Consider the following 27,977-nt stretch of genomic DNA (forward strand, 5'->3'; position numbering starts at 1 on the left):
GATTTGTTCTCCAATCGGACATCGCTATTTAGCATGTGCCACAAAAATTAGGCCTACTTAAGTTAGGCTACCTATTTTCTGTAAATTGTGCATTTTATGTGAACTAGCCTGTATTGTTGCGTTTTTATTAGACGTATGTTTCAAAATCGGCATAGGCCTATAGACAATTTGATCATTTATTGTCAGTATGTTAGGCTACTACTTATCGTTAATTTGTGAATTATAAAACTACTGAATATACTCATTGTGTAACACAAGGCTATAGTAGGCTAAGATGTAATTGTTATTCACCATGCCATCTGGAGACATTGTCTTCGTTTCTATAGCCTATATATTTTCGTTTCTCCCACGGAGAACAGAATGACAAATAAATCACTTTGACTTTGACGAGGGAGTCTGCGAGAGCTCGCGGCTGGAGGCGGAGTCTTGGGAAACGCGGCGTACTGTCAGACCAGCCCCTGGGCGGAGGATATGGAGATCGGTGCCTCAGCTTGTGCTTTCCTGCTCGGTTTAGTCCCGTGAAGAGACGTGCAAGCGCTCGGGCAGTAAGTGGACTGTACACGGCGGAGTTAAAGACTTCAGAGACGCGGAACCCAGGAACGGATTTAAGCAAACAGTATACGCTGAATTTTGCCGTCATATATTCTCTTTAATTTTTCAAATCAAGTGGACTCGGACACGGTGAACGACACAGACATGTAAGATCTATATCGCATGCTTGAATCAGTTTCTGACTCACTTTTGGACTTTCCACATGACAGTGCGCCCTACATGTTTTCCTTTTTGTTTACATTCCATATGGTCATTGATAGATGACTGACAATGTGTCCGTTAACTTTTCTTTTTGGTAACATTAAGAATTAAAAATGAAATGCACGAGAGAAGGTATGTGCAACATAGCATTGCCATTTTTTTCCATTTATCTACGTTTTTTGAGGTCTTGTCACACATAAGGTAGGCTAATAATTATGTATAATATGCACTTAATAGTTATGCATAATGCAATTGACATACAGCAATTAATTTTTCATTAATTTGTGAAATTTTGTAAAAAATTGCTCTATGTACTCATGGTATGAATTAAGATTTGTCATAAAAAAAATATTTGTACACAAGCTTTTGCTCTCTCTCTCTCTCTCAAAGTTCCCTTTGTTTCTTCAGGTTGAAAATTACACTAGAAAGTAAACATCTTTAAGCTTACGCAGTTTCTGAAGAGATTGTCACTTCAGATTTGTGGCTGGAAGAAACCGATGTCCCAATGTTTTACTAATGCTCACATTCTTTTTTTATATTTCCTCAGGTGTAACCAAACAAGAAGATGCCTGGAGGATTTGGGCTGGTGGGCTTAGGAGGTCTGCATGCACACTCAACCTGAAATCAGTGTCTTTTGCATCTATATAAAAGTTTGAGCTGAGTGCAATGGCATCTAGTCTTACATGTGCAGGGATGGTATGGGCCCTGTTGTCCTTCCTTTGTGCAGCCACATCTTGCATAGGCTTCTTCATGCCATACTGGCTACTTGGGTCACAGATGGGTAAGCCGGTGTCATTTGGAACATTCCGTCGCTGTTCCTACCCCATAAGGGATGAGGCCCGTGGTGGCACGGTTATGCTGGAGCAGTGTGGGCGCTATGCCTCCTTTCAGGGCATCCCAAGTCTGGAGTGGAGGATCTGCACGGTGCTGACGGGGACAGGCTGCGGACTGCTGCTCCTGGTGGCTCTCACAGCAATCATGGGATGCTGTGTTACAGATCTAATCTCTCGCACCATAGGACGTGTGGCAGGAGGGATACAGTTTGTGGGAGGTAAGTTCAGTTACAAGGAGCTCGACTGGAGATTCACTGGACGGGTAAATGGTGAATAAATAAATGTATAGATGGCAGAATGAATGGATTTATTGGTTGGTTGGATGTATAGAATGGTTGTCAGAAGGATGGATGAATGTGCTTGTAAATGCATATTCAAATTAAACACTGCAACTTCACAAACACACTTTCGTTTGCATCTTTCCCAGACGCACATACTTAGTAGCTCCTTAGCGGGAACACATGATGACAACCGTATCCTCTTAGTGAAAGCCGGTGTGCTTGTTTTGACATTCTGTTGCTATGATTCACGTCATCTTGTGAGGAGTGGAGCCTGTGACCTCTTGTTGATTGTGCCGAAACTGCAAACCTACACCCTGGTGAAAATCAGTTTGAGTTTGTTTGGTAACTAAACAAATAGTGAAAAGCAAACAAGAGTTTCTTTTCATGTCCTTAGTACTGGTTGGATGGGATTGGTTTTTCAATTGGTGATTTCGGATGGGATGTACAATTACAAAATAAACCTAATTTAATTAAAAGGATATTTCACAGCAAAATATAAATTCTGTCATCATTTACACACCCTCATATCGCTCTGAAATTCTTCTGTGAAGCACCAAAAAATTTATGAATAACGTCTTTTTTTGGTTCTTACAATGAATGTCAATGGGATCCACTGAATTTCATTTTATGTACAGAAAAGTTGTACAGGTTTGGACTTTGGAATGACATGAGGGTGAGTACAAAATGACAGAATCGAACCTGATGCTCCTACTACTTTGGCCTTTCTGATTAGTTTGTGGCTGGGCTTTCTGTATTGCTTTAATCAGATGCAATACCAGTAGTACTTGAACCACCAACTGTTATTTTACCCAGATGGCAAGGTGAAGTCAGCTAAGAGGTCTAAATCCATCAAGAAGGCACCAGGCAGTGAAATGAGAAATTTAAGCTTTAGTTACGGCATTCACAAAAGGTCAAAGCAAATGAGGAGAAGCGATGTGAAAAATAATATACCGTAATCACACACATTCCTCTCCGGACAGCATTCGATTTCTCACAGGACTCCAAAGTTGGCCCGAAAAAATGACTTGCTCAGTAATTTAAACAGAGGAATGAGAGAAAAAAAATGGGCTTGCTCAATTGTCTGAGAAGCACAAATTTACCTGACATCCTCAGGGTAAACTAGTCCTGGCCAAATAAGCTTTTAATGGTCAAGAAAGAGGATGTGCATTGCAAATCCAGGCTTGCTCACACATAAAAAGAGAGAGCAGGAGGTAACAGAATAAATTGGCTCTTGTTACTATTCTTTTACAAGATCTTTATATTTCGAGGCAGTCACAGAGCTGCTTATGAAGCGATTGGCCTCGTAATGAGCAGAATATGAGGGAAGGAGAACCCCTCATGGGGCTTTATAGCTTATGATCACCCTCTCTTCTTTTGTCCTGCCTCAGAGCAGTGACTTTGCTCCATTTCAGAGAGATGGGAAATAATGGAGGTTGATTATATGTGACCTCTCTATTAGGGACTGTAGGCAACACTTTCTCTCTTTTTTTCTCTTTCATGTCTCTTTCATTTTCCTTCTCCTTTGTGCACTCTTTACTTTTCCACACACACTTTGATATGTACACCTGCTTGCTTTGTGATGTTTTATTCAAGGCCAACTAAATATTTCCTGTTTGCATTTTTTCCTTGTCCTTGAAGGCTGTGACATTACAGTGTTTTTATCACTTGATACAGTAAAGATGAAAGAGACTCACTTATGGACTTACTGATTCTGGGACGGATGCCAGATGCCACATTGGTGTATCACTTCTTCAGTTTGCCCTTTTCATGTGGGAATATTATTTGTTACTTGTATATTGTTGCCTGTGTGTTCAGAAGGAACATTATGGTTCCTGCATCCTGTTGGATTTCCTCTCACACCCATGTCTTGCTTCACAGCATCCGTTGCACGTTTGAATACATCATGCACGCTCTCCTGAAAGACAGTCAGGAAATTTAAAGGGTAAAATAAAATATGATAAAAAGAAATGAGATACTACACTTTTACACTAGCTCTTAGCATTATCAAATTTACCAAAATATTCTAAAATTAACATGGAAGCAAAGTGAGATCACATTTCTTTCTATAGACTTTCTGTGGAATTCTGCATTTGCTGATCCCATACAAGCACACTTCACATTAGAAAAGTGCAAAATTACATAGTTTAATTGTTTGGTATAACTTTTAGTCGACTAATCAGTCTAAACTAAAAGCCTATGATTAGATTGGTTTTGGGCTCACCTGACAATAAGACTTAAGGAACTCTTAATGGTCAGATCGATGAGCTGGTTGTTGGAGAACTAGTCAAAGAACTAGTAAATTCTTAGATTTTACTCGCCAGTGTGTGTGTTCAAGACTATTATAAGATTATAAGAATGGGAAAATGGCAATTTCATTGGCTGGCGCTCATCTATTACCATCCCTGTTTTGATTTCAGCAAATCAGTTTGACCGAACGCAGACAATGTGATTAATATTCATGAACCCAGCAGCTCATCAATCCATAGTGCCTTGTATGTTGTTAGAATGGTAGTAGAATTAGTAGTAGTATTATCTTTTAATAATAATTAATATGATCTATTACTATATATTTTTTTTTTTTACAGAAACCCTCAATGACCAAAAATATCTTAAGCATCACCACCAGTCTTAAGTTCAGTTAAAATGACAAATATGCATTCATACATGGTTATCAAGTTTTAGTTCTAATCACTAAAGTTATATCATTAATAGTGCTTAATACCATAATATAATGCGTGACTGACTGATTAATAAGGTAAGATTTAAGAAGCTGTGCCATTTTACAAAGATAAGCTGATTGGAAACGTGTGTGTGTGTGTGTGTGTGTTTTTGTAAAAAAAAACAATTTTGATCAAAGAATTTCAGCCTCTGTGAGCATAAGAGTCAAAAAAGTAATACAGATTTATTTATTTATATATATATATATATATATATATATATATATATATATATATATGTGTGTGTGTGTGTGTGTGTCCTCTTCCTCTATACTCACTTGTGAATGCCTTGTCTTCAGTTGTTTAAATGAATAAAAAAATAAGGCCAGTTTATGTTTAGCTGTGACTCAGTGCTCAGAATAATAACACAGTTGCCCTGTGTGTTTCTGTGGGCCCTTCATTCAATAGTTCATGTCGTCATACTTAGTGAGGAAATCTTATACAACCTTACCCTAAGGAAAACACATATAAGCCAGGTGGCAACAATTGTCTGTCCGTGTGCTCGAGTGAGCTTTGAGACGTGACGGTTCAGTAATCCAGCCAGCACAAGTTGTCTTACTGTAGAATTACTGTAGAAGCTTTCACTGCTTGAGCTGTAAACTTTCAAGGAATATCAACAGAGAATCAATGCAGCTTGGAAAAAATATATATGTTGTTTGTCAAAGATTGAATTCAGAAACTGCAACAGTTTGGCACTTTACTTGTAAGTCATTAGGCTGTCAAAGTGTCACAATAATAATTAACTTCTAAAAAGTTGTCCTTGACTTTACGTCCAGTTACATTGGACTGCACAATGTACAAAATCGTTGATGCTGTGAAAGTTTACCTCCTGTTCTCCCTCTGTTAGCTCGGATGTCACACATGTCACGTTTGTGTGCTGTGTAAATCCCTCTCTAAATCTGCATTGACAATATTGAATTAGTCACGCTGGAACGTTTCTAATTGCAGATATGGCCAGGTGTTGAGAACTGCTGATTTTTGTGTACATTTGGGCGGTGAACGGAAGCATGTGTATGCTTGAGCAATGTGAAATGTGTATTTGTGGTTGTGTGGTAACAGACTTAGCTGACAGTGTATACGCTAGTTTTAGCTGACCCGTGCCGACCCCTGGGTGCTTGGAAAGAGACGGATGGAGAGATGTGAGAGCGTAGGGAGGTGTGAATGAGAAAGACAGGCAGGATCCAGCTGATGGAGACTGACTGGCTCCAGTACTGGTGCACATCTCTCACTATGTCTCACTGTCTGTTTGATTTGTATTTGGAATGTTGCTGGATAGGAGAAAAAGAGTCACACACAGTGAACTAAACAGGCCAGAGGTGAAGAAAGTCTGTTCCTATCCTTCACAGAAATCAATGACAGTGTCTACCAGATAATGTCTTGTAAACCCAACACCATTGGGTGTAGCCCGTTATGATTGAATTTCAGTCCACATTTCATCCTTCCTAAATGATATGCAACATTAGAAATCTCACAGGGCCAGTTATATTACACCACAAAATCAGAATGCTATTTTATTTTACACAAAGCCTATTTTTAAAACCATAAAGATTTGTTGCATTGCGATGTTGTTTTTCGTGACTATTAAGCAGGGGTGAAAGCGGTTCAACTTTTTCACAGTTCTGTTTGTTTCACAGTTATAGAGTCATGGTATCGGTATGGTTCGGTATGTGCTATGTTTACGGGAAAAACTAGCCTGACAACGTCAGACTTCGTACCTCCGCTCAATTTTGTTTGCTTCTGTATGCTTCTGTACTCGGTCTGAGATAGCGAACTATCTCCCAACGTCTCCAAAACAGCCGGCCAATCAACGAACAGAGGGCGGGCTGAGAGCCGTGACGTAGATGGTAAGCGCCAAATTTTGTATTGTAGTTTAGGTTAGGGAAATCGAAAACGACAGCGGACATGGAGACATGGGATGCTATTCACTCTGTGGTGGAGAATATTCCCGGCATTTGCCAACTGAAGCCCGAACAAAAAGTGTTTGTTTCACATTTTGAGTGGAGGTGAAGTTGTGGCCCTACTCCCGAGTCTCAACAGGTTTTGGGAAAAGTTAAATTTATCAACTGTTACTGATCGTCAGCGAGAGGTATTTCGCTCGATGGTTTTGTTTTCGCAGCATTCCTGTGTTTACAGTGAAACTTCGAGGCAGCTGAGCCGGCGAATAACACACGTCATAACCAAACGTTATGTGATTGGCTTACGGGTAACCAATGATTTTAAACTTCAGACAAGCGCCCCCCCCATGAGAAAGATAACGCTTGTCAATTATGCCCATCCAGACTCTGTCTACGAAGCAAAGCGAAGTAGCAGAATTTGGTATTACCAGGCTACGGAAAAACTATACTTTCAAATTAAAAATAAATATTTTATCATATATTATTAAGAATAGAGTAAAGAGTAAAGATACAAATAAAATAAACAGTGATTTTCAGTTTTTTTTAGGTAGGCCTAGCATTACTTTTTAGGTACAGAAATTGAATAAAGTAATCAAATGTAAAGCAGCATTGCATATTTGACTATATAAGATTAATCTTTATTAAAGTTACAAACGCTTTTCAATCAAAGAGCAGTGAGTGATTTCTTTGTTGTTGCTGTTCGATTAATATAAAGACTGTCACTTTAAGAGAATGCACTGATACAGTAGGCCTGCGTTCAGCCGGCTATAGCTGCTGTAGGATACTTAACCAAGACGGGCATTTTAACATAATTTTTGTGTGAATTTGTCCATTTAAACACAATACTTCTGAGGGAACTTAATATTCTGAGGTGCGGGTTTGCGAGCTTTGGATGAGAGCTTAAATGAGTTTAGTTTAAACACAGATATCAACGTATGCTGTTCAGGTCTCATCTGTGCGTACACGCTATCAGCACCCAGGTGATGACGGAATAAATGACTGCTCATATACCATCATATGGCTTTTGCATTGAGTGAATGGTTTGTCAAGGTTTTTTTTTTTATCCCTGTTGTTGTAATGTCTGGGAAGCCAGAATGCACATCCATCAACAGAAACATATATAAGCTGAACCCTGTTTGTTTTACATGTTACATATTAGAGCTCAAAGTCCAGTTCAAAAGGAGATATTTTATTTAACAGAAATTACTTTTCAAAAACTACAACAAACGACTTGTTTGGACTACAACGCGTATATTTTGGGATTTGTGATATCACAAATATCGACAAATAACCAATTTGTCGATATTTGACCAACCCGTTCATGTCAGACTGGGGAGATATGTGTTGTGATAATGTAAACTATGTGAAAAATAATGTGTTTTTCAAACAACTTTTTTACTAATTCTTTTTTTTAATGTGCAAAATATGTCTGACCATTTGTGCTAAAGTGAAATATTACTTGTTTTTTTACTAGGTTTGTCCTAGTGTATCCCAAATTATAGTATGTGTATTAAATGAAATGCCAGAATATGCCTGAATGATGTACTAGTGTGCATACATGCAAGCTGAAATTGTCCACAACCTATGCTATAAAAGAAGAGGTGTTGTGATTATTTCCTTACAACCAAGAAAATGGCATAGTGAAAGAATGAAAGACAGAAACTTCCACAACAGTCTTTTAAATGTCTGAATAAAAATGTTGTCTATATGAGTTTTAAAGTAATGAATATACCTAGATACTAGCACAAATTGATATCAAGATGCAGTTTCATGATGTGCAATGTCTCAATACTGGTATTTGTTTTCTCATCACAGAGTGCAGATTTTTAATACGTAGTGCAGCCATAGGGATATTTTATGCTTTGGGAAATAAAAATGGGTCATTAGACAAGATGTGCAATAACAGTTCTCGCTTTAGGAGTCATTTAGGAGGCTTGCCGTTTTCTATTCTCTCTTGTTATTTGACCCACACACATAATTTAAGGCATACTTAGTAGATATAACATCCTCAGAGCAGACTTTTGGATTCCAGAGAAAACAACGTGAGAGCAGCAGGGCACCATCAGCTAGCCAATCTCAACTTTTATAAAGAAACCCTCATGGTTTACAAGAAATGATTCCTCCGTGACTCCATAAGGAAATGACTCAAACTTCTCCAACAGGCTGCAACATCGGCCACTTTGACAAAACTGTACACAACAGTCGTAAGGATATGTAGGTCATGGCTTCGACTGGTGTTCGCATGTGTTTACATTCTTGTAAGAAAAGCGGAGTGCTGCATGACTTCATTTTCAGCTTGACAAAATCTTTGCCTTTGTTTAGCACTAGTCTGGAACGATTTGCTCACTTATTGTAGCTTAAGGGAAAAATGGAATGCAAAGAAGGATTTTTGGGTTGAGATAAGAGGAATAATTTAGTGTATTTAGGTGTGTGTTAAAATCTACTGGAAAAATAAAAAGGTTAAATATGAATAAAAAGGTTGTTTTTATTTTAGTATAAATAATTTAAATTTTCTGAAAATACAGACAGTAGCTGTGTTTCCATCCAAAGTTGCGAATTTAACTTGGAATATCGCATAAAATATTTGTGAATTTGAATTGGAATATCGCATAAAACATTTGCGAAAAAGCACCGTTTCCATCCAACAAGTCAAAGAGAACCAAATCCTGATAAGCTGGCACTAAATATCACCAAGAAATGTAGGATAAACACTTTTTCACAGAAGTCAAAAAACACTCAAGCGTAAAAACTCTTTTGCAAATTGTTTTTTTCCAGAAATGTAGCATTTCCATCACATGTTTATGATGCAGTACTTCAAAATGCGCATAAAAACGAGGAGATGGAAACATAATTAGTGTCACAGATGAGAATGTGTTGTAGTCTTTGATGAGTTTCAGAATGAGTTTGCTATAGTGTGTTGAATATAAAGAGGTTTGTGTTCCCATTGTTTTGAGTGTCTTTGTGGGTGTGTTTGTCCTGATAATCCGCAGTCAGGCAAACATGTGTTGGAAAGAGATCTTTAAATCATGAATTATTCATTGAAACTTAACTGGCAAAAAAAAAAAAAGGTTTTCAAATCCAGTATGATATTTTAGCTTTGAGGCACATCTTGAAACCAGCTCACATAAATGAGAAAGGCAGTGATTCACAAGAGAGTGGGGATGTTCAAATCCTCAGATGCTCAGAATAGCATATGTGAGCGTGTGGGGGTGTGCAGGGCATGAAAGAAAGTCCGGATACTTTTTCATATTTGCCTGTATACCATGTCCTCAGTCTGCTTCAGCATCTCTTGAATAGTATCTAGCACTTCTTTCTGTGTCATCATCAAATAAAACTATCAGCAAATAGGAGACATCTTTCACTGTGGTTAAAGAGATAGTTGACCCAAAAAAATGAAAATTTTAAAATGTACTTACCCTCATGTTGTTTATAACCTGTATGACTTACTGTCTGTCTTCCACAGAACACAAAAGAAGGCATTTTGAAGGACTGTTCTTTTCCAATCAGTTATATTCAATGGGAACTGACTGAGGGTTTAAAGCTTTAATGGTGTAAAGTGTGATTAATAAGAAGTCCGTACTGAAATTCACTTAACTGCTTTGACTGAAGCATTCAGTGAGTTAAATCTGAGAACCAGATAAGTCTGATTCATGAACAGATGGTTCAGTTTTGTGAAATGGATCAACCGATTCATCCAAAATCAACTAAAAACAGTTGATGTGGCTGAAATTTAAAATCATTACACAATCATTTCAACCACAATGTTGCATGCATGTTTTTGGTCAAATATATATGAGGCATTACTCAAGATTTGTGTCTTGGTATGCCATTATGTTAAAACAATGTTAGACCCCATTGACAACACTGAGACACTTTATGTTCCACAGAAGAAAGAATACATGTTGTACTGGTTTGGAACAACATGAGGGTAACTAAATGATGACAGAATTTTGGTTTTGGGTGCACTATCACTTTAATTTCTTATCGCAGAGGTTTTTCTTATCCAGGAGGGCATGAGCTAGACATGATTAACTTTTCACAAATACGTAAACGCACTCTTGAGCAAAGCCAACTTTCCATGGTTAAGTGAACAAAGGAGACTCTGTGATCAAAAACTTTGAGAAGTTCCATGGCGAACTTGGCTCAGTCCACTTCCAATGCTGCGTGGTCCCTCTCCAGCACGGCTCCCTCCCTCAGATTGGAATGCAGGTCTGCATTCTCCTCAGGGCAATCATGCTGGAATGTTCCAGGCTTCCAGATGGTCCTCTAAGGTCCACGACTGTGGCAGTAGACACATTTTTTGGCTACAGTAAAAGAGGAAATAAATGGTTTTCTTTACTAGCTCAGAGACTGATCCAACAGTGTGGCAGGGAGATTTTTTGGAGGATAAGGCAGAAGAGAAAAAAGCTTTGGATTCACACAGATGGCACAGGCACATTTGAGGAAAGCTCAGTAGAGAACAGTTTTCATCTCTTAGAGTCTCTTGCATCCAGAAGGTATTATCACTGAGTCACCATGAGAGCTTTGAAGATTTGTTTTTCAGTTTACTGCATTCTTGAGTTTAAATGTGTATTAGTTTTTTCCACAGCAATCTGTAAAATGTTTCTTTTTTAGCCTACTGCAGTTGCTGTCAAAACCAATGTAATGAAAATTCTGTTGCATACTCATCTATAAGACTTACTTTCTTCATAGAGCAAGAATGGAAAGGATTAGCTGCTTGCTCGTTTCTATGTATTTATGGTGAATGGGGAGTTTGGAGACTGGACAAAAAGGACACAGAAGCACCAAAACATATCATAAATATATCATAAAAGTTCTCCATATGACTTAATCACAATATACTGCAAATGTGCCGCTTTGCGTGATGAACAACAACAACAAAAAAGATTTCCTACTCTAATGGCATGTTAATCTTGGGAAATTTGCCAAATCTTGCCAAACTTTTGCCAAAGATCAAGACTTAGAACTTTTTCATTAAATTGATCAAATGTGACAGTAAAGACATTTAGAATGTTATGAAAGATTTGTCAAATATATATATATATATATATATATATATATATATATATGAAAAATATATATATGTATATATTATAATTTTTTTACTTTATATTCATAAAATATGTATAATAATAAAATAGAAAATATTAAGCAGCACAATTGTTTTCTATATTGTTAATAATAAGACATTTTCATTGAGCACCAAATCAGCGTATTAGAATCATTTCTGAAGGATCCTGTAACACTGAAGACTGGAGTAATGGCTGCTGATAATTTAGCTCTGTATCACTTGAATAAATTACATTTTTAAAATAGATTTCAATAGAAATAAGTTATTTTACATTGTAACACAATTTTCTCATTAACATTAAAACATTCTTACTGACCCCAGACTTTTGAACGGCAGTGTATTCCCCAGTGTTACCTGCTCCTTTATTAATATATAATTTTAAATAGCAGACATGTTATGCTCTTCTAAACGGCATTGCTAATTTATTCCCTGCGTCACAACACTGACATCGTGAAGTTTTCCGCTGTGTGATTTTAAAAAGGAACAGGCTTTTGGAATAATCATGCATTTAGGTCCATGAAAACATTCCCAGCTGTTGTTGGCTGTTATGAAGGTAAAATAATTCATGAGCTTAGTTTAGGCCACACCAGTGGCCTTTTTTTCTCTCTTTTTTTTCCCCCTCACCATTTGATTCATTCCTCACTCTCTGGCTGATTGAAATAAGAATTATGGTCCGTGTAAGTGTGTGGTGGTCTGTAACAGCGTTGGTTACAGTGCGGCTTTACATCATATGCACGAGGCTGATAGCAGCGGCTGGCCGGCCGCTAGAGCTGAGCTCAGGACTGTCAATCATGTCTAGGGATTGAATGTCAAGGTTTATGATGGAACTCAATGCAGACAATTTGGTCTCGGCAGCTGCTTACCCCGATTGCTTTATTAAAGGGATATTTCCCCCCAAAATTAAAATTTTGTCTTCATTTACTCACTATCATGTGTTTACAAACCCATGCCATTGTTTCTTCTGTGGAACCCCAAAGCAAATCTTTAAAGGGGGGGTGAAATGCTCGTTTTCACTCAATATCCTGTTAATCTTGAGTACCTATAGAGTAGTTGAGAGCATGTGGAAGCTGTGACATTACGTGAGGGAAAAACCATCATCCAAAACAAACCATGGCTAACAGTCAGATTCAGTCGTTTATTTATGATCCAGAATCAGATCCAGGTGGCTGAAACTGAACGAGAGCAGCAGCAGCAGCGACTCGCTCCGAGCGGGGCTCGAACCCGGGTCTCCGATGGGAGGCGGACGCACTAACAAGGAGGCAGAGATATTTTAAGCCGTTTTACTCACCGCCTGCGGTTCCAACACACGATCGTGACCCTTTTTCGTTGGGATTGCATCATCCTTAAGAAATAAACGATACGCAAATCCATCGTCAAACTGGGCCTTGTTTGTAAAACAAGCATCTTCGAAATGCAGGGAACAAAAAAAAACACTTGCACAACTCCGTTGATGCTCTGTAAAAATAAACTCCATCCACTGGTCCCTTAATGCTGTTTTTTTTTGGTAATCTGTGCAGGGTTGTCTTGCCCTGGCAACCAAAAACACACTTCTTTTGTGACTTTTCGCGATGCTCTCGCTCTGATCAGTGAATCGATCTGATCAGTGAAATGTCTGTGCTGCTCAGCCTCGCAATACGGGAGCGCGCGCTCTTCCGGCAGAAGTGCCCTTAGGACCCATATAAGGAAATTCCGCTCCATGTAACGTCACACAGAGCCATACTCGAAAAAAACTTTCCGAAACTTGTGACAAACCGGAAAGAGAATTTGGAAACAAAAATACTGCTTCAAACGTACAACTTAATTTTTGAAACTTTGTCCATGTTTAGCATGGGAATCCAACTCTTTAACAGTGTAAAAAACTCTGTATGCATGAAATAGCATTTCACCCCCCCTTTAATAGCTCAAACCAGTTGGAAAAAGAATAGTTTTGTAGTGCATTCTTATTTTACTTTAATGTTCATTATTGGCCTGTAGTTTCTGGGTTAAACGTAATGACAATCCCTTTCAGGGGTGAGCAGGAGCAAAAGGATTGTATGGAGACCAGTCACCCTTCATTGCCTTCTCACACATTGCTGTCATGGAATTTTACCCATGCTCTCTCAGTCTTTTGGTAAAAGCATTTTGAGAAGAGCAAGAAGATGTTTTTGAGATGGATACACATCTCTGTGTTCAAAGTAAATCTTGTTAGGTCAGGTTTGTTTTGTTAGTGGTGAAAAGGCAATGAGTCTAAATTAGCACTCTAGGTTTTTCTTCAGATTTACTTTACCATTTTATTTCAAAGGTCCCTTTTGTGTCCACGCTTTGTTGGCACCTTTTCATGCAGACTTCAACAAACAACAGCTAATTCATCATGAAAGCTGCCAAAAAAATGCCAGTCAGCTGTGGAAAATTCCATGTGTAACAGCAGGTCCGAGTCTGTGCGGGTCTTTCCTCTGTTTTCACGGTGTTGGGATTTGATAAGACAGGACTTCACTTCCTGGCAATGAGCCTTGATTGGACTGCACATAAACATCCACCTGCCCACCCACATATAGACACAACAGGATGTCAGAATTTTTAGAAATGGATATAATTGCTATGAAGAGTTCCAGATTGTAAGTTTGTGAGTTTTGGAACACTCTGTCTACATTCTGACCAGTTGACTTGGCAACCCAGAAGTCAACAATGACATGGCGAGCGCTGGCAGCAGTAACCCTTCATCCCTGGCAGGCCACTTCACAGATAGCGCTCTGGTAATTGAGATGCTATTTGCCAAGTGTAGTTATATATAGATTAAAAAGTGCTTGGTGGAGAAAGTCAGATGAGGAGAAGACAAGCTTCTTTATGTGCTAGAATTTCTTCCTTTAGTGGTTTACAAACATTGTACCCCTGAAGCACTTATTTTCTTTACTACAGACAAATGGATAGATTTATTTTCACTGATTTTCAGGAAAGTCTTTAAATAAACCAGTGAGTTATGAGAGATCTATGGATGCTTTATTTTTAAAATACAGATAATTTTGTTTTGGCTAATAATAAGTGATAAATGTTGTGTGTTCATCTTACACAACACTATTGTGTTCTTCTAACACACTGTCCCAGTCTCTAGCTGTGCACTCTTTTTTTTTTTTTTTTGGCGAGCTTCATGACTGAAGACTTCTTGTTGTTGCAGGTTTGAAAGATCTACTGTGCTTGATTTGAAAGCTATTGATTTTCCATTTTGTAAGTGTGCTTTAATTATATTGTAAGAAAGTACATGCAAAAAATAAAATGCTAAATCTCAGTTGATATTGGATATGAATCACCTCAAAAGACAGGCTGCATTGGTAATCTTATATTTGCATTGATTTCTTTAGGAAAGAAGTAGGAGACGGACATGAATCGTGGAGAGTAATAATAATTAAAAAAGCAGTATAATTTAAATATTTTGTAACTATATGAATGTCTTTATTGCAGTTTAGTGTATCCTTGCTGAATAAAAGTATTAATTAATTACTTTTTTTAAAACCCTATTGCCACCAGACTATTCAGTTGTATTCACCCAAAAATGGAGCTCAGATGTAATTGTTGGTCTATTTGTTAGGTGTACTAAATGCATGCACTAAATGACTTTGACCATTGCAACATGTCTTGCTGCATCTTGCATCAAAAGCACTGTGCTTTTTAAGACAAGACGTTTTTAACTTTCTCACTTTACCAATTGTTTGAGAGCCTATTTTACTGCTCAGTGTGTGTGTGTTTGTGTGTGTGTGCATGCATGCCATGTGTGAGGAAAAGTGTCGCCCCAGTCAGACCAGTTGCTTCATTGCAATTTGGTACAGCAGAAATACATACATTAATTTTCAATAGAACGCTGCATTTGGCTTGCATCACTTGAACTGCGGTGCATTTTAGGTGAAGCATCCGTTCGAAAAATCACGTCACAACATCTCGTCCCAGTGTATACAGTGAATGCATGCTGAAATTATTGTTGCATGGCTACATAAAAGTTTAAGCATATGTGATGCATTGCCGCGATTGGCCTGACTGGCGCGTGAGAGAGACGAGGGTGCGTGTGTGTGTATGAGAAGGGGTTATTTTTTTTTTTGGCTATACTCTCTTGCAATTGAACATCAATATGTTTACTACTTAAAAACATCAAAGCTTAACATCATATCTATTCAAACCGCATCACTATAAATACAGCATGGGATTAAAATCAGCGAACATCAATCTTTGTTTCAGCGACGCTTGATGAAACAGCATGGAGTGGATGTTTTCGGTTCAGATGCTGAATCATTGAAGTCTTACTGCTGTGGAATGCTAGGTCTACTTTGCAGTAGACAAATTGCAACTTGTTCGCTTCTTTTTTTAAGAATGTAATGATCCCAAACTTTAAACATTCTCTGCCGTTTATGGACATCTTTACTCTCCGCCATCGCGCCAACTAAATTGAAAATGTATCACGTGCAATGGTGTGCTTCCTGAACATTGAACAACGGTACGTGTAAATCAGATCAATAGGAAGATAATCACACTTGAACCCAGTGCCACTGTGACCTGTAAGAGGGCATACATGGTCCTTTGAGCTGATAACATTTTATAGGGACAAAGTAAAAAAGCGATTTAATTTGTTTGAGTTATTTTGTGTGTATCAGGGAAGGTAGTGTAGTCTTAAGTGGGGATGACAAGAAGTCATATTCTGTTCTTGGAACTCCTGGTACAGCTTTCACAGCACAATGTGACAGCCTAGTATGCTAGCATAGGACAAACTATGATCGACGATTTTTCTCGCGCACACCCACACATACACACCAATTCTTCACATGAGCGGTGGACTATAAACTAAAGATTTAATTTCCTATTTGGCAGTCCTTCCATGATTTACAATCAGGGTTTTCTGTCAGTAAGAGTGTGTGCATTTTGAATCTTTTTACTGGTGCTTGCCAAGCTCATACTTGGGGTTAGGGATTTTAACAAACTGTTAACCAAGAGTATTAACCATGTAACTTATTAATAATAATAGTAAAAAAACTGTATCACTGAGTTGGATATATATATATATATATATATATATATATATATATATATATATATATATATATATATATATGGCCAGAACTTCAGTAAAGAGAAATCATAATTGTATAAGAATACCTTGATATCCATCCCATGAGCTTAACTAGGATTTTCTTTCTCACATCCAAGCTGATGATGACTCTACTTTTGGTATGTGTCCTTAGCAGTGACCTTGGTTTCAATTTTTTCCCCCCTCCTTTTAGTAGGTAACTGATTCTAATGACGTGTAAATTACTCCTCACCTTTCTTATGTGTGATATCACTTCACACTGGCATTTTTGATTGGAATGTGTTTTTTTCTTTTCTTTTTTTTTACACCTTTACATGTTTTCCATAACTTCCTTTGATGTCATTCGTTCCTGTCTGTTTTTTTTACCCTTCAGATTCCCACTCCATTGCTCGTCCATGATCAAAGTGCATTTTCTATTTCAAATCACATCTTGAAAGGGTGAAAAATATTAAAAGGGTACAGACTTTTTCTACTTGGAAGAAGTCTTAAATGTGAGCAATTAAGATGTCATTTTTACAAAGTAAAAGGCAGGGAAATTTTGATTTGAATTAAATGTTGAATTGCATTTAAGTTATTTTTTTAAATATATAAAAAAAATCCCAACTTGATATGCATAGACTGCTAGAAGTAAATGGTTTCAACGGTTGATTTCTTGCTAAAAAGTGTAAACTCTGTGGTAAATTCAAAACATTGCTTTGTTTATTTGAGCAACCCAATCTGCTCAACCAATGGCTTGAGTTTGGGGGCACAGCAATATGTTTGGCTGACCAATAGCATATTGGTGAAACCTCTTTAGAAATACTACAAACTTTTTTCCAAACAATTTTAAAGCAGATAATTCATCCAAAACTTATAATTCTGTCATCATTTGTTTCCATTCTAAATGTAAAGTCTTTCATTGTGTGGCAATTTTTTTTTTCAAATATCTTGTATATTTCACATACAAAAAATGCAGATGTTTAACAACATGAAGGTGAGTAAATCATGCTAGAATTTTTATTTTTGGGTGAACTATGCCTTAAACATAAAAGTTTAATGGGTAATGAATAAAGCCATTAACAGCTCTTACTGAACGTACGCCTTAGTTACTCTCTCAGTCACTTAATATTTGAAGGTACACTTCTAGAGCTGTTTCTACAACAATGGAGCTCTCTTCTTTTACCCAGAACCTCTCGAGTGTCGTTTTAGCATCTGGTATGGATAGACGTTGTGGGTCTTTTGGGAAGGTTCCTCCCATCAGTTCTTTTTCTGAATTCTCTCCAGCTGATTCCTGAATGACGTCGTCTCCTCTGTGTGGGAATGTACTATATGTTGTAACTGCATCCAGATGTTTCCAATGTAGACTTCAACCAAATTCAATAAACCTCCCCCTCTCTCTAGGGTTAAAAAGAAAAGCAAAACTCAACATCTGCAAGAATGTTATGTTGAAACTATTGAAATCATTAGGGTGTCGAAAGAGAGACTGTAGAAGCACTTCAGATCATAACCTTTTTCTGAAGGACACCCAGTCAGTGTTTGGGTTAGGACAACAATGCCTTAGTTTTCCCTATTTAATCCTCTATCCTAAATCCCATTCAAGAGTTTATGGGTGGTCTGTGAAAGTCCTTTGCCCTCAGAAAATACTTGGTCAAATAATCAAAAGGCATACTTTCAGAAGCAAGTATATTTATTTAAGAATAGCTAAATTCATTTCCTTCAGGGTTTAAAAAGATCAGTTGGTTTAAAGCCATATCCATTTGAAGTGATATGTGAGGTTTGGTAGATGATGACACAATTTTCAGTTTAAAGCAAATAATCTGTTGAAGGAGCAACTCAAGCGGACTGACCAAACGTGAAATGGAAACTGATTCTGTAATATTTAACAGGAAGATGGTGTGGAATAGAAATGTTGCATCATTCTCCACGGGGGCCTTAATTTCAGATTGAAGTTGACTTTGATGGTTTGTGGATATGCTCTTCCACCATATGCTGCCGTTATGGAGCCATTTGTGATCAGATCTTCCAACCAAGATTTCACATACTGATGTTAATGACAGGGAGAATGCATGAACATGGAGGCCAATGCTGGTCATATGAAGCCTTCAGGACACCACAAGTGTCTCATCTAGATGAATGACATTAAAGCCAAGAACCGTCTCTGTTTCAGGGCTGTCTGTTTCTTTAATCAAGAAGAGTTGTTGTAGGGCACCAAATTATATTCTCAATACGTTTTCTGGCAAAATTAATGTAAAAGATGAGTGAAAAGTGAAAGTCGTGACATTTGCCAAGTATGGTGACCCATACTCAGAATTGGTGCTCTGTATTTAACCCATCCAAGTGCACACATACAGCAGTGAAGTGTGAACACAAACCCAGAGCAGTGGGCAGCTATATATCCAGCGCCCGGGGAGCAACTGGGGGTTCAGTGCCTTGCACTTCAGCCATGGGTATTGAGGGTGGAAGAGAGCGCTATTCATAAACTCCCTCCCACCTACAACTCCTGCCAGCACCAAGACTCGAACCGGCGACCTTCTGGTAACTAGTCCAGCTCTCTAACCATTAGGCCACAGCTGCCCCAAAAAGACCTCCTTGGAGTCGGAGATGAGATTGAAATCCTTTTATGTCATCATTTACTCATGCTTATGTCATTCCAAATCTCTATGACTTACAGTCTCTTGTGCAACACGAAAGAAGATATTTTGAAAAATGTCTTAAGTGTTTTCTTTTATCCATGTAACAAGCGTTGTCCTCCACTATCATTAAATGGGCAAAAAAAACAGTTGAAATTTTATTCAAAATATCTTCTGTTGTGTTTCTCTGTTGGCTTTTTGGATTGACGTGGCACCCCGCCTGGAGCCTCATCATCCCTCAGAAGTGCTTGCTCATGAGAACACGAGTAGACTTTGTTTAAACTCACAGGCCACGTTGACCCGTTTGTCATGGCCTTTCATCCTTGACCTGACTCTCCCTCCAGAGAGAGGCAACAGTAGCATTGCTAATCGTCACGCTGCTTTTGCAGCTGCTAAGTTTGAAAATTTCAGCAGTCATTAAATTCTTTGAAATATCTTTGATCAGCAGACTGAATATCCATTATGATATGAACAAAATTGGAGTTGATCACCAGTTACTTGTATTCAAATCATTATTTGGTCAAATTTTTGTCTGTATTATGGCTAGATTAGATTGAGATCTAGGGCCATTTTCGTAAATGTGACTGTAGAATAATTTTGTTGTTGGAATATTCTATTATAATCATTCAGTTTGTAGAGGAAATGAAATAAAATTAAAATGAAAACTGAATATAACTGTAAAGGCTAATTTGAAATTGTAATAAATACTATAATAGTATATAAATATTACTAAAATAACACCGATTCAAATCCTTAACCTTAAGTATGAGCAATGATGAATGTGATGCTTGAGTCAGCAGAGATATGTATCACTACTTTAGTGGGCTGTCTATTCCAGTATATGGTCCAGAGTGTCTGAGCACTTAACAAATGATCTGGCTGAGAGGCTCATCTTTAAGCCAGCGTAACACAATTCTTCATCCTCCCCTACCTTGGAGATGGGTATTTTTCTGAGGAGTATGGAGGCTATGTAAGTGGGTGGGCAGGAGAGAGCAGCAGTGCAGGCATGGAGCCAGACATCTAGGTCATGAAAGAGCTCTATAATAAAATATCCCAAAGGCTGTAAGACCTGCAAGACCTGCCAGCGCCGTATGAATGCCTCCCTTCCATGAAAATGATGGTTATGTCAAGACAGCACACTCCAATTCTGAGGAGTGACGGCTTTCAGTGATAGAATGAGAACCATCTGGGTTTTGTTCTCAATCAGAAGCGATCACAGCCTGCTAGGACTTTTTTAATAAAGAGGGGCAGATTTATGCCGACTTCAAAGTGAGATGCGAGATGTCTGACATTGTTCGCCTACAAGGTGCCAAACTGTATGGAAGAGAAGAACATGATCGATGATAGTGCTATCATCAAACATATAAGTGCTTCTGAAGAAACTTCAAACAAGCTTTAGAAGTATACAGAACTTTCAAGATCCCAAGGTCTATAAAGACTTTGAATCATGGCTAGTATGTGGCATAATTTGCCAAATCAGTGTTTTTGTTTGAGAAATATTGGCTTTGTAAATCTGCTGCTTGCAGCTTATTGACCCAAACGGTTATGGTGAATTACACATGAATGTGGCATTACTCATCTGGTGGTTTTTCAGGCAACATTAATTATTATCATTTATTTAATTATTTAATGAAATTTACGTGTGTATAATTGTATATTTCTATAATAATAATTTGTATAAAATAATAATAATACATTATTATTATTGTTATCGTTTATTTTGTTATTTATTTGTTGATCTTCAAGCCATGAAATGGACTTCTGAACAAAAAATTTCTAAATATGAAGTATATATAATATAATTGTGTTTTTATATAAAACATTTATGATAATATTATTATTATTACTATATTTTATATAAGGTTCTTATAATCATGAATTTTACACTTGAAATGAGATTTTCTGTAGACCTCTGTGTCCCAAACTCAGAAAGGGTCATGGAAAATTAATGTGGCGATAGACAATGCCATACAACTACAAATCTTCTCTTCTCACTTACAGAAGGAATGGGATGACTGATTGCAGTGGAGATGAAAGTGGAATGTTTTGAGACTGTTGTCGGCTGTCAGGATAAGAGATACGTCTCATCGTTGTGTGCTGGAGTGTTTAATGAATCTATAAGTGAATTGCACCCATCGTTCCTGGCAATAGATCTTTTGGATTGTAAGTTAAATGTGAAGTTCAAGTCATTCCTTTAAGATTATGCAAGCTCTTGAAGGTCACAACTGCACTCCAGTCCCTTCCTTCACACTGTGGTTCCTGTTGTTTCTGGTAAAAACACTTAAGATACAGTATGCAGGCCCTATATGTGCACTCACAGAAGAGAGCGTGTGTAAGTAGCTATGAGAGGTGTTGCTCTTAGTGATAAGACTGTTGTCTCAGCTGTCCTGTCTCCACTGAAGACCATGTCTTGGCGCTCTCATTTCCTGAGGTGTTGTCTGGCTGTGGCTGTGGGAGCACTGTATAGTGTTGACAGGGGACCATCTGCTGTGTTACACAATGACTACAGCTGTGTGTGTTCACCAATAGAAAACAACAGATTCCATTTGTTTTCCCCTATCAGGGGTTGGAGTCCCTCATGCTTTTTAAGTTTCCAAACACTGTACACCCCGAATAAGTTTCCAGAACTTAAAAGGTTGGCTTACCTGCTACTTGTACCTTTTGATAACAGTTAAATTAAAGTGCTCATTTAACTCAACTTACATATTTGCAGTTAATATGACTTACAGTTTTCTGTTAAGCCAACTCAATTCTTTTCAGTTATTATAACAAAGATTTGAGTTTTCACAGAACTTTTAAGACATAAGTACACATCCACACCATTTTATGTTAACAAACTCAATTTTTATTGGTTTGTGTTGTTATTGTTTTAAGTACACCTTAGTCACACTAGTACACTGTGTAAGTACACTGCCATGTAATGTAGTTGCCAAAAACATTTATAATATTTGCATGTAAATAATCAAACAACATATAGTAGTCTTTAAGTTTATCTGTCCATTCTCAACCTAACCACAGGCTCTACTCTTCATCACAATGGTAGCACTACAAAACCAACAGAAATCCTAACATAACAGAAGTTTTAAGTAACAATTTATGTCTCTCTATGTTGATCTTATGTAAAAATACACAAAATAACACTTAATTTCTACATTTATTTTCCTTGTTGTCTGATGCAAAGCATGCTGGGAACTAGAAAAATCAGTCTTATTAAGTTCACCTTACTACAGCAACATTTTGAGTTTACAAAACTTATTTAGTCTTAATTAAGTCCAGTGAATTCTCCTTATTATTTGAGTGACAGTAACTCATTTCATTTAATTAATTTCACTGTTCGGTTTTACAGTGTATTTAGATAAAAACAGAATTGTATATACTGAAGAGCTTACTGATCAAAGCAGTCCAATCAGGACATGTGTCCACAAATAACCTGTTCACATATTTAATGCAATCAGACAAATGGCAAACACAAATTGGACTAATTGCTAAATTCACAAAGCTTGTTTGAATCATTGAACCTGTTCAATGTTCCACTAGTTCAACCTATGAAATGTGTAATAATCTATTTATCTGTTCATCATGTATTAAAAAAAAAAAAAAAAAAAACAGCCAGAGCATCTGATATCTTCCCAGTTTTTGATGTCTTTTGTCTGAATAAGCTCATCAGTCGAGGAAGATGGCAGTCAAGCCTATATAAATATAAATATGCTATATAAATTAAGTTTATTTTTAAATAATCTCTATTTGAAAGAATAGAAATAACGGGACTTCATCATTCTTAGCATGTAATTACTTAATTATACAAAGTTGTATTTATGTTTTTAAGTTATGATTACTTATTCACAAAAAATGTCCATTCAATAAAAATAATTAGTTAAAATTACTCAAAAAGGAAGACAATGTTACACAAACTTGAAATAATTAAGTTAGTAGAACCTTTTCTAAAACTTTAAGTATACAGTACTTAATCTTTTTTAATAATTTGAACGTTCGGGTTTACAGTGAATAATTTTTTTGATTAGTTAATGCTTTTCTGTGTATATTTTATTCTTAGTTTGATTTTATAGATTGCAAATAGATTTCTTATTGTTGCAATTTTTATTATTATTAAATATATGTATTTATAATAATACATGATAGGTAAAAATTGATAGCCTGAATGCACTGTAAGTCGCTTTGGATAAAAGTGTCTGCTAAATGCATACATTTAAATTTAATTTAATTTAATGTATTATTTTTTTGTATTATTATTATTAATAATAATAATAATAATAATAATAATAATAATAGTTTTATTAAACTCTTATTTATTAAAATATAATACATATTTTTTATTTTATTCTTTAAATAAATTAATCAGTAACTAAATTAATAATAATGTCTATTTTTAACATTTTATTTTTAAAAAGATTGAAAATTTGTAGTAGTTCTACTAGTAGTAGAATTAGTATGATTGTCAGTTGCTAAATAAAAATAACAATGCATCCATTGTGAATATTTAGAAGTTTGGAATTTTAGAAATTTATTAGAGAATTTATTTTTATTTATAATAAATGTTTAAATTCTTATTCATATATTAAATTAAATTTATTAAATATGTTTTTTTTTCTCAAATTAAATGCTGCTGGTCTCCTAATCATTGGCATTGCCAAGATATTTGTGTGTGAGAAGATTGAAGTTGGTCACTATTTTTTTGGCCTGATTGAAAATTCAAACCCTACCACTCTCCATGCAGGGAGAGAATTGTGTTTAGATGAGGGTTTAAAATAGGATTATGGGTTTCGGTTTAGAGCTTGATCTCTATATGGGAGCAACATGAGAATCCTTAGAGATGAAATGTTCAGAAATAGCACTTCCTATGCTGGATTGTGTTAACCCGTGCCTCTCTCACACATTTCAGATTGATGCGCTTTTTCCTCTAAATATGTAGCAGCTGCACTAAAGAGACTTTATCCATCGCAGACAATGCCCTTTTCGTCGTGTTACTAAAACACATATGTTGTAAACGCACACATTTCATGAGATCATTATTTATTATATTTTTTATATTTATTTTTGCTTTGTTCCCTTGATTCATTCTTGAGTCAAAGCAAAATTCCTTTTGGGTTCCTCTTATTCTGAGCTCTAGTGCTGCTCAATCTGTTTGTTCAGGTCCAGTAATATACATTACTCACATGCTCCTTACCATCAACTTTTATATTTGACAGTATTTTGTAGAGTAGGGCACCTAGTACATACTAGTTTTGTTGTGCACTCTACATATACTGAACACAATTATAAATACAACACTTTTGTGAATCAAAACACAAAAAGCCTATTTTATTGTGGCCAGCCTAAGGCACACCTGTGCAATAATCATGCTGTCTAATCAGCATCTTGATATGCCACACCTGTGAGGTGGATGGATTATCTCGGCAAAGTAGAAGTGCTCACTAACACAGATTTAGACAGATTTGTAAACAATATTTGAGAGAAATAGGCCTTTTGTGTACATGGAAAAAGTCTTAGATCTTTGAGTTCAGCTCATGAAAAATGGGGGCAAAAACAAAAGTGTGGCGTTAATAATTTTGTTCAGTGTAGTACATACTACATTAGTGCTCACTTGATTTGTAATGCAGTCTCTAGTTGGCTAGTACATTTTTGTAGTGAATTCTACCTATTGCATACTAGTTTGGATGTTTAGCCTAGTATATGCTACATTTAGTGCGTACATGTTTTGTAATGCATAGTGTCTCTCAGACTAGTTCTGTAGTACTTTTTTTTTTTTGCAGTGAATGCTAATGCTAAAGCTAATCTACCTAGTATATGATACATTTAGTGCGTATTTGGTTGGAAAAACATAGCATTCATTCTATTTATAAGTATTGAATTAAACCTAGTCTGTACTAGTTTTATAGGGCGTACAATGGTCCATTTTTGTCTTTGTCAAGGAGAACTGCTGAACAGGAGGCATTTGAAGAAAATACTTTTTTATATCAAAGAATGCCTGTGACATCAAAGTCTTAAGTCCAAATGAAAGCACATCATTCCAAAAATAAACTGTTACTGGGCTTTAGCTTGTGCTTTGGCAGTTTGGGAGTGTTCTTTGTGTTCAGTCCTCTGTCCTTTCATTACCACAGACAACTTGAGATGATCACACACCCATCATTTGTAACCAGACACAAAGAGAACCAGGCATTACATAATACACATAGCAATGTGCTCAACAATTATTTAAAAACTGTAATAATATATCACAATATTACTCTTCACTGTATGATCAGTTAAATGCAGCTTTGGTGAGCATAAAATTATTCCACACTTTTGACCTGTGATATATAATATAAATAATAATATTCATATAAATATTATATTATTTATATAATATTCTATATATAATAATTTGAATATATACATATAGAATTCATAATCACAAAATATTCACTGAAAAAAGAGCCTGACTTTAGCGACCATAAAGCAAAGCATCTGGGTAGATGAAGGCACATGCAGTTGTTCTTTATTAGGAAATGTACTGGTAAGAATTTAGAGCTCACAGGAGAGGAGGAGCATTACTGAAACCATGTTTTTATATGCTTCTGGTGGGAAATACATGCCTGGTTATTTTTGCTGTATTGGTAATAACATAAAAGGGAAAATATGAAAGCGTTCCCAAGAAGCTCATTTATAAATAAGCTACTTGCTGCATTAATTATCATATTTTCAAAGCTGTTTGGATCTTGAGCCCAGATGAAAACAAGATTTGTGCTTTATCGTCTCTGCGGAGGTGTGTGTTTGCATTTGCTTGTGATAGAGTATCTGTGTCATATAAAAAGAACAAGTTAATGATCCTGCATTGTTTGCAGTAAAACAAATAACAGCTTTTCACACCAGTGACAGAATGCATAAAGTGCTGTTTTTCATGGTTATCATATATTTTTCAAGAGATATCATGCTCTTCTCCTCACACAGCGTGAACCTACATGAGCTCTTAGTCATGTTATAAAGTGTACTTTTAGGTCTATTTGTATTCACAGTGTGTTTTCTCTCTCTGCAGGGCTGCTGATTGGATCGGGGTGTGCCCTGTACCCTTTAGGGTGGGACAGTGAAGAGGTCAGACAGACTTGTGGCAACAGCTCTGACCAGTTCGAACTTGGTACGTTAGTATATAGACAATTTCAGATTTTATTTTATTTTTGCTGTTTATAGGTAGGCAGACTGGAGATATCATATACACAATATATTGTGCCTCACATTATATATTGTGTGAACATAATACCTTTTGAGTATTAATTGTTGAGGTTGATGTTTCTTTCAGGTTCTTGTGAGATCGGATGGGCTTATTACTGCACCGGGGCTGGAGCTGTGGTGGCCATGCTGTTGTGCACGTGGATGGCATGTTTCGCAGGGAAGAAACAGAAACACTACCCTTACTAAACATGTGGAAGACAAAACAACAGTAGAGGAAACCATAAACAGTACGTATATGGGCATGAGTTTCATTCTCCGATTCAGAGAGCTTCTACATCCTGTGCACTTCCCAAACACATATCGTATATAAGGAGACATGACTGAACAGTTAACTTTCCACGACAGTTCCCACATGAGATTTTTCCTACGACTGACCTTTGACCTGCATTGCGATCTTTTGCATTTCAAGTGGTGCCAGTGTCATTAAAATGGAATATTTGTCAAACAACCCATTTTGACCTTCTGTGTTCACAAGGACTCTACTGTATTACTCTCATTTATCGTTGCTTTTTTATCATGTTTGTGTAAGTACAGTTTTCTCTGTGGCTTAAGTTGTTGTGTTTTGGTATATTGTGTTATTATAATAACCTACTGTATTCTATATTACGAGTTTCAATAATGTCCTGTTATTGCCTTAAATATTTCTGCTGCAATAATATACTGAAACGGACTGTGTATTTGCTAATCATTGTATGTTTGACTATAGATTGTGACTTATATGATCTTCGTTTGGTATTTACGACTTTTATATAACATGGATAAATGTCCATTTTATTTCACTGCATTTGTAAATAAATACTGTCATTAAAAAACTCAGTTGTTGAGGATATATCGATGTTTATATTTAAAGAAACTATTTTTAAAATGCATTTCACCAATGCTCATTTTGAGTGTTTTTTTTTTTTTTAGTTTATTTGTTTTTCATAATCACTTTTATTTAACTGCTCTAACAGAGACTCTGTAAACCTCATTCCTGATCTGAATGATCTGTGTATTTTTAACCTGCGTGTATCTTTCTCTTTTGGAATGATGGATTGCCTGGTGTTAATTTCCGACAGGGTGATGCAGTGCAGAAGTATTCGCCGATGGAATACGAAACTGCAGGGATTCACACTGCGGGAAGATGTTAGGGCTGATCAGAAGTTATTGGCGATCTGCTGTTCCTTCACAGCAAACCTTCACACACACACACACACACACACACATGCATGCTGTTATAGTTTTAGGAATGCATATGTCTATCTGAAGAAGTTACTGAACTGTTACTGATAATTATAGCATTTCATCAAACCTCACCCAGGTTTAACACTTGACTGAGTGGGAGAGAGTTCATTCAGTTTCCCACTCAATTATGCTAAACCTGTCAGTGAGAAGGACAGGCCAATGGTGGAACCGAAAAGCAATGTCACACGTGGTGGAGTTTTGACAAATGCATTGCTTTGCCATGTTTTCAGCTAAAACAAGCAGAATCTGTCAGACTAATGGGAAAACAAGCTGTGTGTATTTATTAAAAACAATTCACCTTTGCTCTATTTTTTTAATTG

General features: G+C 36.7%; 1 protein-coding gene across 1 annotated transcript; it reads left to right on the forward strand.

The window, feature by feature from the left end:
* Positions 1-491: 491 nt before the first annotated feature.
* On the forward strand, positions 492-27,245 carry LOC113054395 (LHFPL tetraspan subfamily member 6 protein-like). The gene is made up of 4 exons (XM_026219923.1): positions 492-698; positions 1,301-1,804; positions 26,240-26,338; positions 26,501-27,245. The coding sequence occupies exons 2-4, from the start codon at positions 1,420-1,422 to the stop codon at positions 26,617-26,619; spliced, it is 603 nt and encodes a 200-aa protein (XP_026075708.1). The 5' UTR covers positions 492-698; positions 1,301-1,419; the 3' UTR covers positions 26,620-27,245.
* Positions 27,246-27,977: the final 732 nt, after the last annotated feature.

This window comes from Carassius auratus, chromosome 35, assembly GCF_003368295.1.
Source record: "Carassius auratus strain Wakin chromosome 35, ASM336829v1, whole genome shotgun sequence".
Taxonomy (NCBI): Eukaryota; Metazoa; Chordata; class Actinopteri; order Cypriniformes; family Cyprinidae; genus Carassius; species Carassius auratus.

Excerpts from the sequence above, each read along its gene's own strand:
- LOC113054395 (XM_026219923.1), top strand. The coding sequence starts at position 1,420 with ATGGCATCTAGTCTTACATGTGCAGGGATGGTATGGGCCCTGTTGTCC. Across the intron at positions 1,805-26,239 it reads AGGGATACAGTTTGTGGGAG|GGCTGCTGATTGGATCGGGG; the intron begins GTAAGTTCAGTT and ends CTCTCTCTGCAG. Across the intron at positions 26,339-26,500 it reads CTCTGACCAGTTCGAACTTG|GTTCTTGTGAGATCGGATGG; the intron begins GTACGTTAGTAT and ends TGTTTCTTTCAG.